At 43.9% G+C, this 12,192-nt stretch overlaps 1 protein-coding gene across 1 annotated transcript; it reads right to left on the reverse strand.

The window, feature by feature from the left end:
* Positions 1–272: 272 nt before the first annotated feature.
* On the reverse strand, positions 273–11,470 carry LOC119409231 (ubiquitin-conjugating enzyme E2 E1). The gene is made up of 6 exons (XM_037676075.1): positions 11,303–11,470; positions 8,655–8,838; positions 8,113–8,163; positions 5,006–5,138; positions 2,469–2,616; positions 273–517 (listed from the first exon to the last, which is right to left on the reverse strand). The coding sequence occupies exons 2-6, from the start codon at positions 8,807–8,809 to the stop codon at positions 420–422; spliced, it is 585 nt and encodes a 194-aa protein (XP_037532003.1). The 5' UTR covers positions 8,810–8,838; positions 11,303–11,470; the 3' UTR covers positions 273–419.
* Between the last annotated feature and the right edge of the window lie 722 nt (positions 11,471–12,192).

Genomic DNA, 12,192 nt, shown 5'->3' on the forward strand with positions numbered 1-12,192 from the left:
AAGCACAAGTTACAAAACAGACAAAAAGCAAGGAGACAAATGCCGGTGACCTTTAACCCCACCTTGGAGGGTAGCTCCATTAGGAAACGTGGTCTTCAGCTCAGTACGACCGTCTGAAGGTCAACACGCACCTTCAGCTCCAAATATCTGAACTTGCTCACAGTGAAGTCGCTGATTTACCCAATTTAAAAGTTCTTAATACCGAGTAGGGTGCGAGTTGGTCGTGCTGCAGATAAAATCACAGAAAAACAGCAGATAACAAACCAGGGTTGTTCATTTTGTTCCTTTATTTCCATATTTGTAGAGATAACTTAATCAGGGAGCAAAAAATAAACCAGACGATAAACTTCTAAAAATCTGAGATAGAAATAAACCCGACGCCCCGGCCCTCCTCCTCGTCCCGCCGGCGTCCTGCGGGCTCATGTGGCGTATCGTTTCGTCCACTGTTTGGCCGTTCGGTCATGTTCGGCTCTGTTGGTCGTGTACTGGGTCGCGATGCTGCCCACCAACGGATCAGCTGAACGGAAACAAAACAAGAACTTCAGATCATCTGCAGACGAACAGAAAACACCAGACGAGGTGCGTGAGTTTATCAAAGTCTCGCTCAGCAGAACTTTTAAAAAGCTCTTTATTGTGGAGCATCAGAACCGATGAAACGGGTCAAACTGCAGGACCGAGGAGAGTTTTCTGCAGCCTGAAACTCTTAAAAGCTACTTTAACTAAATATGAATTAATATCCAGATATTATATTAAATATTACTAAAGGTGCACTGATCAAATGGTCGGGCGTCGTCTCAAATCTGTGCAACAACAGTTAACTTGGATTTAATAACAAAATGACGAGATAAATAAAATATTTAAAAATGGATGTTTGCATGAAGTCTGGTCGTTCTTACTCCAGGTGAGCGTCCACCCGTTGGAGTTCAGGCCGACGTGCGTTTTGTAGAATTTAATATTTTATGGAGCACCAAAGCTTGAAGCTGTGAGAAACTAACAGCGTAAACAGATTCAATTAGATTCATAAACTGCACCGAAGAGCCAGTCAGTGTTTTTAAAGTCCTGCAAACTTTACACGGAGCCGTGGACACATCTTCTCTAATATCTGGAGCTGGAGTTAAAACTGTTGTTCTACTTTGAACCGTGAGACGTTCAACAGGAAAACAAACACTTGGTGGTTAAAGACAAAGTCAGGACTCCAACGCAGAATTAAAAAGAAAACAAATGTCGAGTCGTTTACAAGAATTAATGAAAAGAATCAAACCAACGGATGCAGCCCAGTTTAAAAGAGACGCTCTCCAGGAAGGTTAATAAGGATTGTGGAAACATTTCGTGTCCACACGGTCACGCTCTTTAGACGAGACCAGAAGACGTTGGACCCGCTGCAGTTCCACCGGGTCAGTAGCCGACGCCGTCATTTTTTACAAATAATCCAGGTCGATGCAGATTATCAACGGTCTGTAACTGCAGTGAACAGAGTGAACTCTTCAGGTCAACTGTGTTTTCCAGAGAAAAGATGCTGAGAGTTTAAAAACCTCCACTCGAGGCCTGGATTTAAAAAGATTCGTTGTCGTGTAGTCGAGGCCAAACGTTCTGGGAAAGACAACTTTTGGTTTTCAGTTTGCAGCCTCGGTATTTTAGAACATTTTGTCAGACCCTTGTTTGGTATAATGAAGCACAGTTAGAATAATTACACACCATCATCAGTTGAAGCACAGACTTATTCACAGTGCTGACCCTTCTTCTTTAAGGCGTGCAGCTTGCCCCACCCCTGCCTACTGAACCGACCCCACCCCCCCACACACACAAGAACTAGAATAGAGTTTTACAAACACTGACGTACACAGAAAAACAGTAAGTACACTCCATCATCCAGATAAACCATAAAAAAGTTAAATCGTGGGGTTTCTGGGAACTCCACAGCCGACTGGTTTGAAGCACGTCAACAAGGAGCAACAGATTCATAACCAGAGCTAATTTTCATCTTTAAATCACTTCTTGGTCTGCTGCCTTCATACATCTCCTCCTACATGTCTCTGCGTGAGTGCAGCTACAGCGTGCGCTCTCAGGACATCATTACCTGCAGTGTTCCCTCAGTGAGGACTGAACTAGACTAAAGGACCTTCTCCTACTCCGCTCCCGTTTCTGGAATATCTTGTAAAAAGACCTGAAGCTCTCGACCTTTGACCTCTCTAAGTGGCTTCAAACATCTTAAGTTCATGGGGAAACCAATGCAGACATGTTCCTGTTTTTAGTTTTCTACACCGCCTTATAATCTAGCTGTTTTTTTTCTCGTTACTTTTTCCTTTTGACCGTCCTGGTTGACATTTGATTTTAATTTGTTACAAAAAAAAATTCTATGTCTCTTATGATTTTCTGCTGTCGTCATCATTCTTTGTTAAAATCAGGTCTCTCTATTATCTGGACTCCTGAGGCAAAGACTTCCCTCTCAGAACCAGACCCGGTCCTACCTGGGTTGCAGTCTGTGAGCAGGGAGCAGATGGACAGCAGCACCTTGGAGATGGTGAGGGCCGGGCTCCAGTTGTCCTTCAGGATGTCCAGACAGATCACGCCCTGACTGTTGATGTTGCAGTGATAGATCCTCGTACGGAACGTCACCTGAGGACGACAGGACAGGTGATGAATGTGATCACAGGATGAAGTCCAACACCTGAACCTGCAGGAGGTGGAGCCCTCTGCTGGCAGAAGAGAGAGACGCTGATCCTTTCATTTCTGACACCACCCAAAGTGTCTGAAGCATCAAACAACATTTTTTATTTTCATCTTTGTCTACTTTAATAAATCTATTATTGTTTGGGTGTTAACCCTCCTGCTGCCCTCGACTCACTGACCCCAGAGGTCTCAGTTTTAAGACTGAGGGGCATTTTGACCCAAGGACAGCAGGAGCCCACCCACATGATGAATACAGAGCTTCATCTTTCTGCTCTGATCGAATCCAACTTTAGTTTGAATTCTTCTTCAGCCGCTTGTTTTTCATCAAGAATTAGTTTTTACCAGAAAGATCAGAATTAAAGGTTCAAATCAATTCACAACAAACTAAAAAGTAATCAAGTTTCTTTGGGCTACTCTTTCAGCCGTCACCACATCAAGTGAACGTGCATGAAGGATTTGGCCATTTTAAGCCGGATGCCCTTCCTGACACAACCTGGGCTCAAACTCGCAACCTCAGGATTGCAAGACCGCAGCACTGACCACCGAGGTGCCGCAGCCACGCCAAGATGTATGTATGCATGTGAACACACACAAGGAATCACACAAGATATAAAAATACCAGAATATAAAAATACCAGAATATAAAAATACCAGAATATAAAAATACCAGAATGTAAAAATACCAACGTCAAGTTCAGGTGCAGACAGAAACAGAGTTATTATATGCACACGGATTAAATCTAATTTAAAATTAGACCCAAAAACAACCTGATGGCTTTAAAAATATTCACCTTTTGTGTCTAATGAGTTTGTAATGAACTAAAATGTTTATTTTTTTAATCATCTGAGTAACGTCCATCCATGAAACCCTGAGAAGTGTTTGAGCAGCAAGACTGAAGACTCAAAGTTCAGAGGATGAAGCTGATTTATGACAAAAAAATGTTTTTGTAAGAAAAGAACTTTTAGAAAATCAGGACAGGAAATATTCTGGAAACTTTTCCAAACTCCTGGAAAATACTCAGAAGTCTAATTTTACTTCCAATAATATGTTTAGAAGTTTCAGGAGCAACGTTTCCAGCATGGATGAGAACATGAAGCTGATGGCTCCACAGAGCTGAACCCAAACTAAACGTTCTCCTCTCTCAGACTCTTCGCCTCTGGCTGTCCGAGCTGAAAGCAGCCGAGGCGACTGAGGATGATGACGTCGATTCTTCATCAAGAAAAGAAAAGATCCACGTACCCGACACGGGAGAACACACACCTGGAACTCAACCCAGACTAAAAGTTCTGATCCAGGCGGGTCACTCCTCTGCAGCCGGAGTCAGAGCTCGGTGGATCTGGACCGGACCGACCGGAGGTCGTTCTCTTCAGCTGTTTGTGTAGAACCGGCTGAGTGTAAACAGATCAGTGGTTTTCAATCGTGTCTCTGGCTCAAACGTCAATTTACACAAACATCATAACCCCCCCCCCCCCCCCCCAATGATCATTCAGACCGTCCTCGCTGCGTCGAAAACCACCCGGTTCGTTGAGGGAGCAGCTCGTCGACTGCCTCCAAACTCAGAGCCCGTCACTCCAGACGGCTCCACTTCCTGTCGACCATTAACCACGACCGACTGGTTTTAATCAGCGAGGCACGGGAAGGAAAGCTCTTATTTTCATTAACCTTTACTTAACCAGGCAGATCCTGTTGAGATCACAGATCAGCCCGAGCATGTTCTGGACCGTGGGAGGAAACCAGAGAAAACTCACGAGGAGAACACGTAGACAGGAAGACCGCAGGTCCAACGTGGGGACCGAACCCAGGACCTGTTGCTGTGAGGCAACAGTGCTAACCACTAAACCACTGCCAGAACTTCTTAAAGAGGAAAAGTGATCACGTGTGAGAGGAAGTAAAAAACAAACTAAAAAAATTTAAAATCAAAATATTACAAATATTCCAGAGCCAGGAGCGGAGTGGAGGGACACCCCCTGCTGTTGACGTGCAACCTGCCTCTCAGGTGGACAGCGGTACGGTGGATCAGAGGATCAAAACCTTTTAAAACCATCAGAGCGATCACTCGGTGCAGAAGCACAGAACACGTAATAACCTGGTGTAAATGCACAACGTGCACGTTACTGCTTTAGAAACACAAGCCTTAGTGAGAACAGCTGTAGGTGTGTGGTTTCCTTTTGTTTGTTTGTTTGTTTGTTTGTGTTGTGATGAGGTGACGTTCACATTCTGCTGCGGGTTAAACCAAACCTGCAGCTTCCGGACGCATCGACTACATTCAACACGCTCACGTTCCCGCCAAGGAGCTACACTCAGACGGTGCCGTTGCCGTGGTAACGTCAGTACCTTGGGGGGTTTGAACGGGTAGTCGGGCGTGAAGGCGATGTCCAGGAAGAAGACGCCCCCCTCGTACACGGAGCCCGGTGGTCCCAGGATGGTGGATCTCCACTCATAAATGTTGTCTCCTTTTGGGCCGGCGCTGCGGACGGAAAAATAAAAACATTCAGGAGTAAAATCTAATTATTATTTCATTGTTTTATTATTTTTATCCTCTGAAGTCTTCAGAATAAAAGTATTATGTTTCCTCTTGTTTGAGCATAGATTTTCATGTTTCATCAAAGGCAACATTCAGAGCTGAAACATTGAAGGAATGCACGTCACCCGCCGCTGCAGACGGAGGGAGTGTGAGCCCGTTCACTCACACCCTCAGAGTCTGTTGAGAATGACTCTCAGCTACTACCACAACAACAAACTGAGCTCAAGCCAGTTTGTGTGTTTTAAGTCAGTCCGCTGTGTCGGCCATCTTGAATGTGGTTAAAATCCTTTTGCTACTTCAGAGTTAATCTAATCTCCAAACAGAAACCAGATTGTGAAAAGCTGCAACTTAAAAACAAAAACACTTCTGTGTTGCGTTTACTGACAGGCTCCTGGGGGGGAAATGAGAGCGTTTGTGTGTCGATGTGAACGAAAACAACAGCTTCTGTTGAAGATTTGTCCGAGTTATTAAAGAAAAAAAACACACAAAACGAGCCGATGCTGTATGAAACATTGAAAAACATTTAGACAACCTGTTTCATGTTTTTGAGCTGTAACATCATTGATTATTGATCATAAACACATTCTGTGGCCATTTATACTTTAAAAATGCAGCTGTTGAATGTTGCTCGTGTTTCATTCATGGAAAACTCAAAGTAAATCTGTTGTAATCTGTTGTCTGTGTATTATTTATTGATTATTTCCCATCGTCAACGCTCAGACGACACGTAGTTCTGATGTTTGCAAATATCACATCAAAATATTGATTTCCTTCTGTTTGATCGCAGCAGAAGCCACACGGAGGATAAATCTTCATTCGGACCCAATAACTGGATGTTAGTTACAACTAAATAAATAAAACTGACAATCCCTTTGCTTCCAGCGCACGGTGGTGTTGTGGATCTAATCTGGGCTCGGATGATAATCCAGGATACGTGGGATTAACGGAAGCAGGAAGGTGTTCTTTCACACAGCTGGACCTCCATCACATCTTTACTGTGAACTATGTTCAGAGAATGTTCAACAGTTCGGCGGCCTCAGGATTCTGTCTCTGTTTGCAGATGATGTGGTCCTGTTGGCGTTGTGCCGTGATCTCCAGCTCAAACTGGAGCGGTTCCAGTTCGTTGTGGTGAAGAGGGAGCCGAGCTGAAGGAGAAGCTCTCCGTTTATGTTCCTACCCTCAACTACACTCACAAACTCTTGAGTGAAAGAACAAAATCACAGATGCAGGAGGTTGAAATGAGTTTCCTCTGCAGGGGAGCTGGACTCTCCCTTAGAGAAGTTCAGTTCTCCAGGAGAGACTCAGAGTAGAACCTCTCCTCCTCCACATGGGGAGGAGCCAGTTGAGGAGGTTCAGATATCTGGTAAGGATGGACCCCGGGCGCATCCATAGGGAGGTTTTCTGGGCATGTCAAACTGGGAGGAGACCATAACTCTCGGCTGGTCTGGGACACCCTGGAGTCCTCCCAGAGGAGCTGGAACTGTGACCTCCCTGCTCAAGTTTCTGCCTCAAGACCTGAGTCAGGACCAAGAAGATGGACGGACAACTCTTTGATCATTTATCTGGAGCTCATGAGTCAAACGGATACAGGTGAAATATAAACTACTTGATTTTAAAGCTGCTCATTCAGGCACACAAAGCTCTTTAGATTTAAAATGTGAAGGTTCATCATCCGCTCCAGTAAAAGGTGAGCGATCACGCAACTGTTAGCAAAATATCTCATGAGCCACAACATGAATTTTAATGAAACGCTCAATCAGCGGACTACGTATTTTAAGCTACATTTTGGTGAAGTAGTAGCAGAGAGTCATCCTCAACACAGACTCTGAGCACCAACAATGGGCAGCAATTTAGGAATGCAGTAGTCGCTCGCTACTTCGCAGATCGTTTATCGCAGACTTGCTCTACTGCGGTTTTTCAAAATAAGACTGGACGTGACACACAATTGGCCGATTGATGGATGAGATGCACGATCGGCATGACATTTTTATTTAAAATAAATTGTTTTTAATTATTTAACACCTGCTGCACCTTTGTGCAGCCCATAATGCAGGTTGAACTTCCTGCTGCAGCTGATCAGAGTGGAGAAGTGGGCGTGGCCAAGAGCGCTTGCAGGTGGCTGAGAGCAGAGGAGGCAGGGAGCTGAAATCATGACATTCTGTCTCTTAGAGCTTTAGAACTTGTGGGAAGGGTTTAAAATGCTTTAATATACATCTACATAAATAATAAAATTAACTACTTGTACTGCTATTCCTACTTTGCGTTTTTTCACTTATCGCAGGTCTTCAGGTACGGATCCCCCGCGATGAACGAGGGACCACTGTATTCTAAGTTTAATTGTAAGAATTAACACGACTGTGACCGTTTATTTTTTAATTTATTTTAACACTGGCACCTGTTATTAACATTTAAAATGTTTCCCAATTATGCTTTTCCAGTCAGGGTGTGTTTTTTTTAGCTGGGGATATTTGCAAACAAAAACAAAACAACAAAAAAAGTAATATTTACTACAATTGTTTGAAGTGATAAATTATTATTTTCACCCAACATCATGCTATTTGATATTGTACTTTTAAAAAGTTGTTTATCTATTGTAATTTATTTATTTTAGTTGTGCAGGGAACACAGATTTATGGTTAAATCACTTCATTTTAAAAAGAAAGTCTTTTACAGTCAAAACAATTAATTAGTACATTAACAGATAAGTTGGTGGTTTTGTAATCAAGCCATAGTTTTAAGTCATTAGGTGCAAATATTTATTTTAATATTTATAGTTCGCAGTATGGATAATGTCCAATACTGAAACTAAAAACCCTGTTTTTATAAACATGCTGAATAAATCTAATCTGACGTGACTCAGTTGAGCATTTAGTCAGAGTTCATTTTGCTGGTGGACTCTGGTTCTGCTGTGACCCACCTGCAGTTTGGCGGAGGGTCCAGAGTGATGTCGGCCAGCTCTTTCTGAATCCTGCAAACACAGAAGACTCTGAATAAGTCTGACGGATCAAAGCCAGAACCACTCGGAGCAAAGACGACTTTAAAGTGTTCGTATCTCTAAGATTAATCTGGTTAATTTACACTTTTCCACGCTCGGTTTAAACCGGCTCATTGTGCGTGAAGGCAGTGACGGAGGTCGTTAAACAAAAAGTCTAGGTTTTTTCTCTCCACAACAATGAAACTGTTACTTCCTTAAAAATACACAGCTCTTATAAACGTGAGCCTGTTGAAACGACCAACTTTGTTCCTCTTCTGAGCTCCTTCTTTATGACAGTTGATTATAAAAGAGTGCAGGAAGTGCATTCTTCTTTCACAGTGTGAGGCTTCAGGTTTATCTGAAATGAGCCTGTTGGATGGGAAATATTAAATATGTTTGATGGGAAATATTAAATATGTTGGATGGCGAGATGCTTCCTGAGCTGCAGCGGCTGGTTTCTGCAGAACCACGGGTTTTGTTTGAACCTTTTGGCGCTGGTGGAAAGCAGCTTGGAGGTCTTGCTCATGCTGGTTTTGCTTTCCCGTTTCTTCTTGCAGGCTGTGTCTCTCTGTCTGGTTTGGCTGGAGGAAGGTGGTGATGAAGAAGAGCTGGTGCTGGCACGGGAATCCTCATCCGACATACCGGTTTGGACTGGAGAAGAGCCGCGACCTGAGGAGCAGAAGCAGCAGAAAGGCAACGAGCCGTGGAGCAGTTTTAAGACAAGATTCATGACGATTGTTTTATTAAACACTTCTTTAAAAATGTTCTAGTTATTTTTTGATGACCCAACTAACAGTTGAAACAGTTCAGAACTCTTTGCCTTAGATTTGTTTCTCTCTCTGCACCTTTAAGTGCCTTAAAAATTATTTATACCCTTTGAACTTTTCCACATTTCGTCATGTTCCTAACACAAACGGATTATACGTGAGAGACAACGTGTTGTGTAAAAATGAAGAGGAAGGAAAATGATGCGAGGTTAAAGCTAAAGCTCAGTCCCACTGGACGGAGAGCGTGTGAACTGCAGTTTTCAGGTCACACCACAGATTCTCAGTTGGACTGAGGTTCTGGACTTTGGGTGGTTCTAAGCTCGGACCTGACCCTTGGATGTTTCGGGTCATCATCCTGCTGGACGGTGAATCTCCGCCTCAGCCTCAAGTCTTCTGCAGCTTCTCTTCCAGGATCGTCCGTCAGCTCTGACCAGCTTCCTGTCCCTGCTGAAGAAGGGCACCTCCACAGCATGATGCTGCCACCACCATGTTTCACAGTGGGGATGGTGTGTGGGGGCCGAGATGGTGTAGAGGTAGGGCAGCCAACTTTGGACCAGAAAGTCGCAAGTTCAACTCCCTGCCATGCCCACATGTCGTGGTGTCTCTGAGCAGGACGCCTCATCCTGAATTGCTCCCCGGGTGCTTACGTAGCTGCTCATTGCTCCACCTGGGTGTGTCCCAGGTGTGATGGGCTAAATGCAGAGAACTAACTGTGCCAATGTATGGAAACAAACAACGATGACAACACTTTCTTTCTTCAGGGTGATGTGGAAAGGTGATGTGTCTCTTTATGACAAACAGGACCTTTTTCATGAAGACCAGACCAACAGCTGTCCTGTGAGACAGATTGTCCCACCTGAGCGGTTATCTCTTCGGAATGCTCTCCTTGCTCTTGCCTGTCAGTTTAAGTGGACGGCCATGTTTTGGCAGATTGAAAAATGAGACGTTCAAAGCTTGGGATATTGTTTCAAAGTCTAATCCTGCTTTAAACTTCAACAGCTTTATCCCTGACCTGCCTGGTGTGCTCCTTGGTCTTCATGATGCTGTTCAATCACTCATGTTCTGTAACAAACCTGAGGTCTTCACATTACAGCTCAAGTTAATTTACACACACTTTATTTACTAATTAGGTGACTTCTGAAGGAGAATGGGTTTTCACATTTGTAAAAACAATAAAGGATCACTTTCCTTCCTCTTCACAATTATGTGCTACTTTGTGTTGGTCTGCCATATAAAATCCCCGTAAACTACTCAGAAGTTTGTAACGTGGGAAAAAGTTAAAAACGTTCACAACCACAACGTCGAGGAGTCGTAGGTAAACTTGTGCATTTGACGAACGTGAACTTGTTTTCCTGTCGAGCACGAGGAGAGACAATCTTTAATGGTGACATTCAATTAAAGATGAGTTGCCCGTGCTGCATTCTAATAAAGTCGGTTAGTTTTTAGCTGTGGTTTTTAAAACCAGCCGAGGTTCAGGTAAAACAAGTCAAAGCTGGTGGGGAATCAGTAAACAACAACAACACAGGCCTTTCTGTTAAACACATTTAAATGCAGTTTTTAAAGTTACATTTTAAAATAAAGCCTGTATTTCATAATCAACACGTTTTAACAGGCATTAGCTCGGTGCTGTCAATAAAAAGCTAACTCCTGGTAAAAACAAAACACATTAACAACATTTACCTTTTCAAGAGTTGTTTTAATGTCAGAAGTCTCGCGAGATTTGGAAACGCGATTTGCCTTTACGCCTTTTTTTTTTTTTTACGTTAGTTAACGTTTTCTGTAACGAGAGAGGCTTCATTAGCCAACAAGCTAGCTGGCGGAGTGACTTTTAAACGTTTAATAAAAGTAAAAATTATAAAAGCGACGGTTGGTTTGGATTAAACGGAAGCTGCTTACGTAAAGTGCTAATTCAGCCCATCTCCCCTCACGCGCACCATCAGTCATCCTTGCTAACGCCCCCCCACCCAAAAAGATAAATTAAACAAAAACTGGCTCAGGCCCCACGTTCGGTTTAAAACCACAACGATATTAAATCACACGACGGCCGAGTGGTTGACCGTGTGGATTAGCTGCCATTTTGTGTCAAAACGCGTAAATATCGCGACTAAAACGAGCGAGGAACAGGAACTCCGCTCCAGCAAGTAGACGCAGCCCTTCCCCCACAGCGCAGGGTGCCCTGACTCCAGCACATAGACGCAGCCCTTCCCCCGCGCTGCCTGGCTCGTTTTGTTTTTGTTTGTTTTCGGTTGTTTGCGCATCCGAGCGACGACACCGACCGAAAACACGAACCGGCGCGTGAGCTGTCCGCCCCGAGCCTCGGATCTCGGGTTCCGAGCCGCCCTGCTGCCGCGGTTCGGACAACTTACCCGCTCTATTGTGTCTGGACCTCCGCCACCGTCGAGGCTGCTGCCTGTCGCCCTCTGCGGAACGGAAGTAGCCTCCCGCGGCTGCAGCGGGCTGAGCTGCGCCGGTGCCGCGCTGGAAACTGGACCGAGCCCCACCGTGCGTCAGCTCCACAGCTCACTGAACACGCGTGGAGCACTTTGACACAACACGGACTCGTTTAAACCTGAACACAGCAAACTGTAGCTTTTATTTTAATAACTGCATGTTGGTGGGATTATTCAAGCAGAAAATAATAAAAACTGTAGCTTTTATTTTAATAACTGCATGTTGGTGGGATTATTCAAGCAGAAAACAATAAAAACTGTAGCTTTTATTTTAATAACTGCATGTTGGTGGGATTATTCAAGCAGAAAACAATAAAAACTGTAGAAGTGCGAGGTTTGTCAATATTTTAGGTTTCAGCTGTGAGCGCGTGCATGAACACGTGAAAAAACACGCTTCAACTGACCCCACGTCTGATCCAAGAATGACTCATGTTGTTAATGATGGGGCGATCATCCTGAGAGCACATTAAACTGGGAGTCAACTGGTTTTAAACTACTTTCTGCTTCTGTTGTCCGTAAATTACATTTAAAGTCTCAATATCTGCATCCAGTAGTTACTTATATTACACATTATTTTTAGATCTGCTTTTGGCAGATCCAGGTCCAGCTGCATGGTTGTTGGTGTAACCTGTCTGGTTGTGTTTTATGTTTTATTTAAAGACTTTTAACAGTAAGAGGGAACAATTTTTCATCCATCCATCATCTTTACCTGCGTCTTCCTTTCAGGTCATGGGGTCATGGTGCCCATGTCCAGCCATCACAGGCTGGGGACACCTGGACAGGTCTCCAGTCCATCACAGAGACAC

Source organism: Nematolebias whitei, chromosome 5, assembly GCF_014905685.2.
Source record: "Nematolebias whitei isolate Nwh7 chromosome 5, NemWhi1, whole genome shotgun sequence".
Classification (NCBI taxonomy): Eukaryota; Metazoa; Chordata; class Actinopteri; order Cyprinodontiformes; family Rivulidae; genus Nematolebias; species Nematolebias whitei.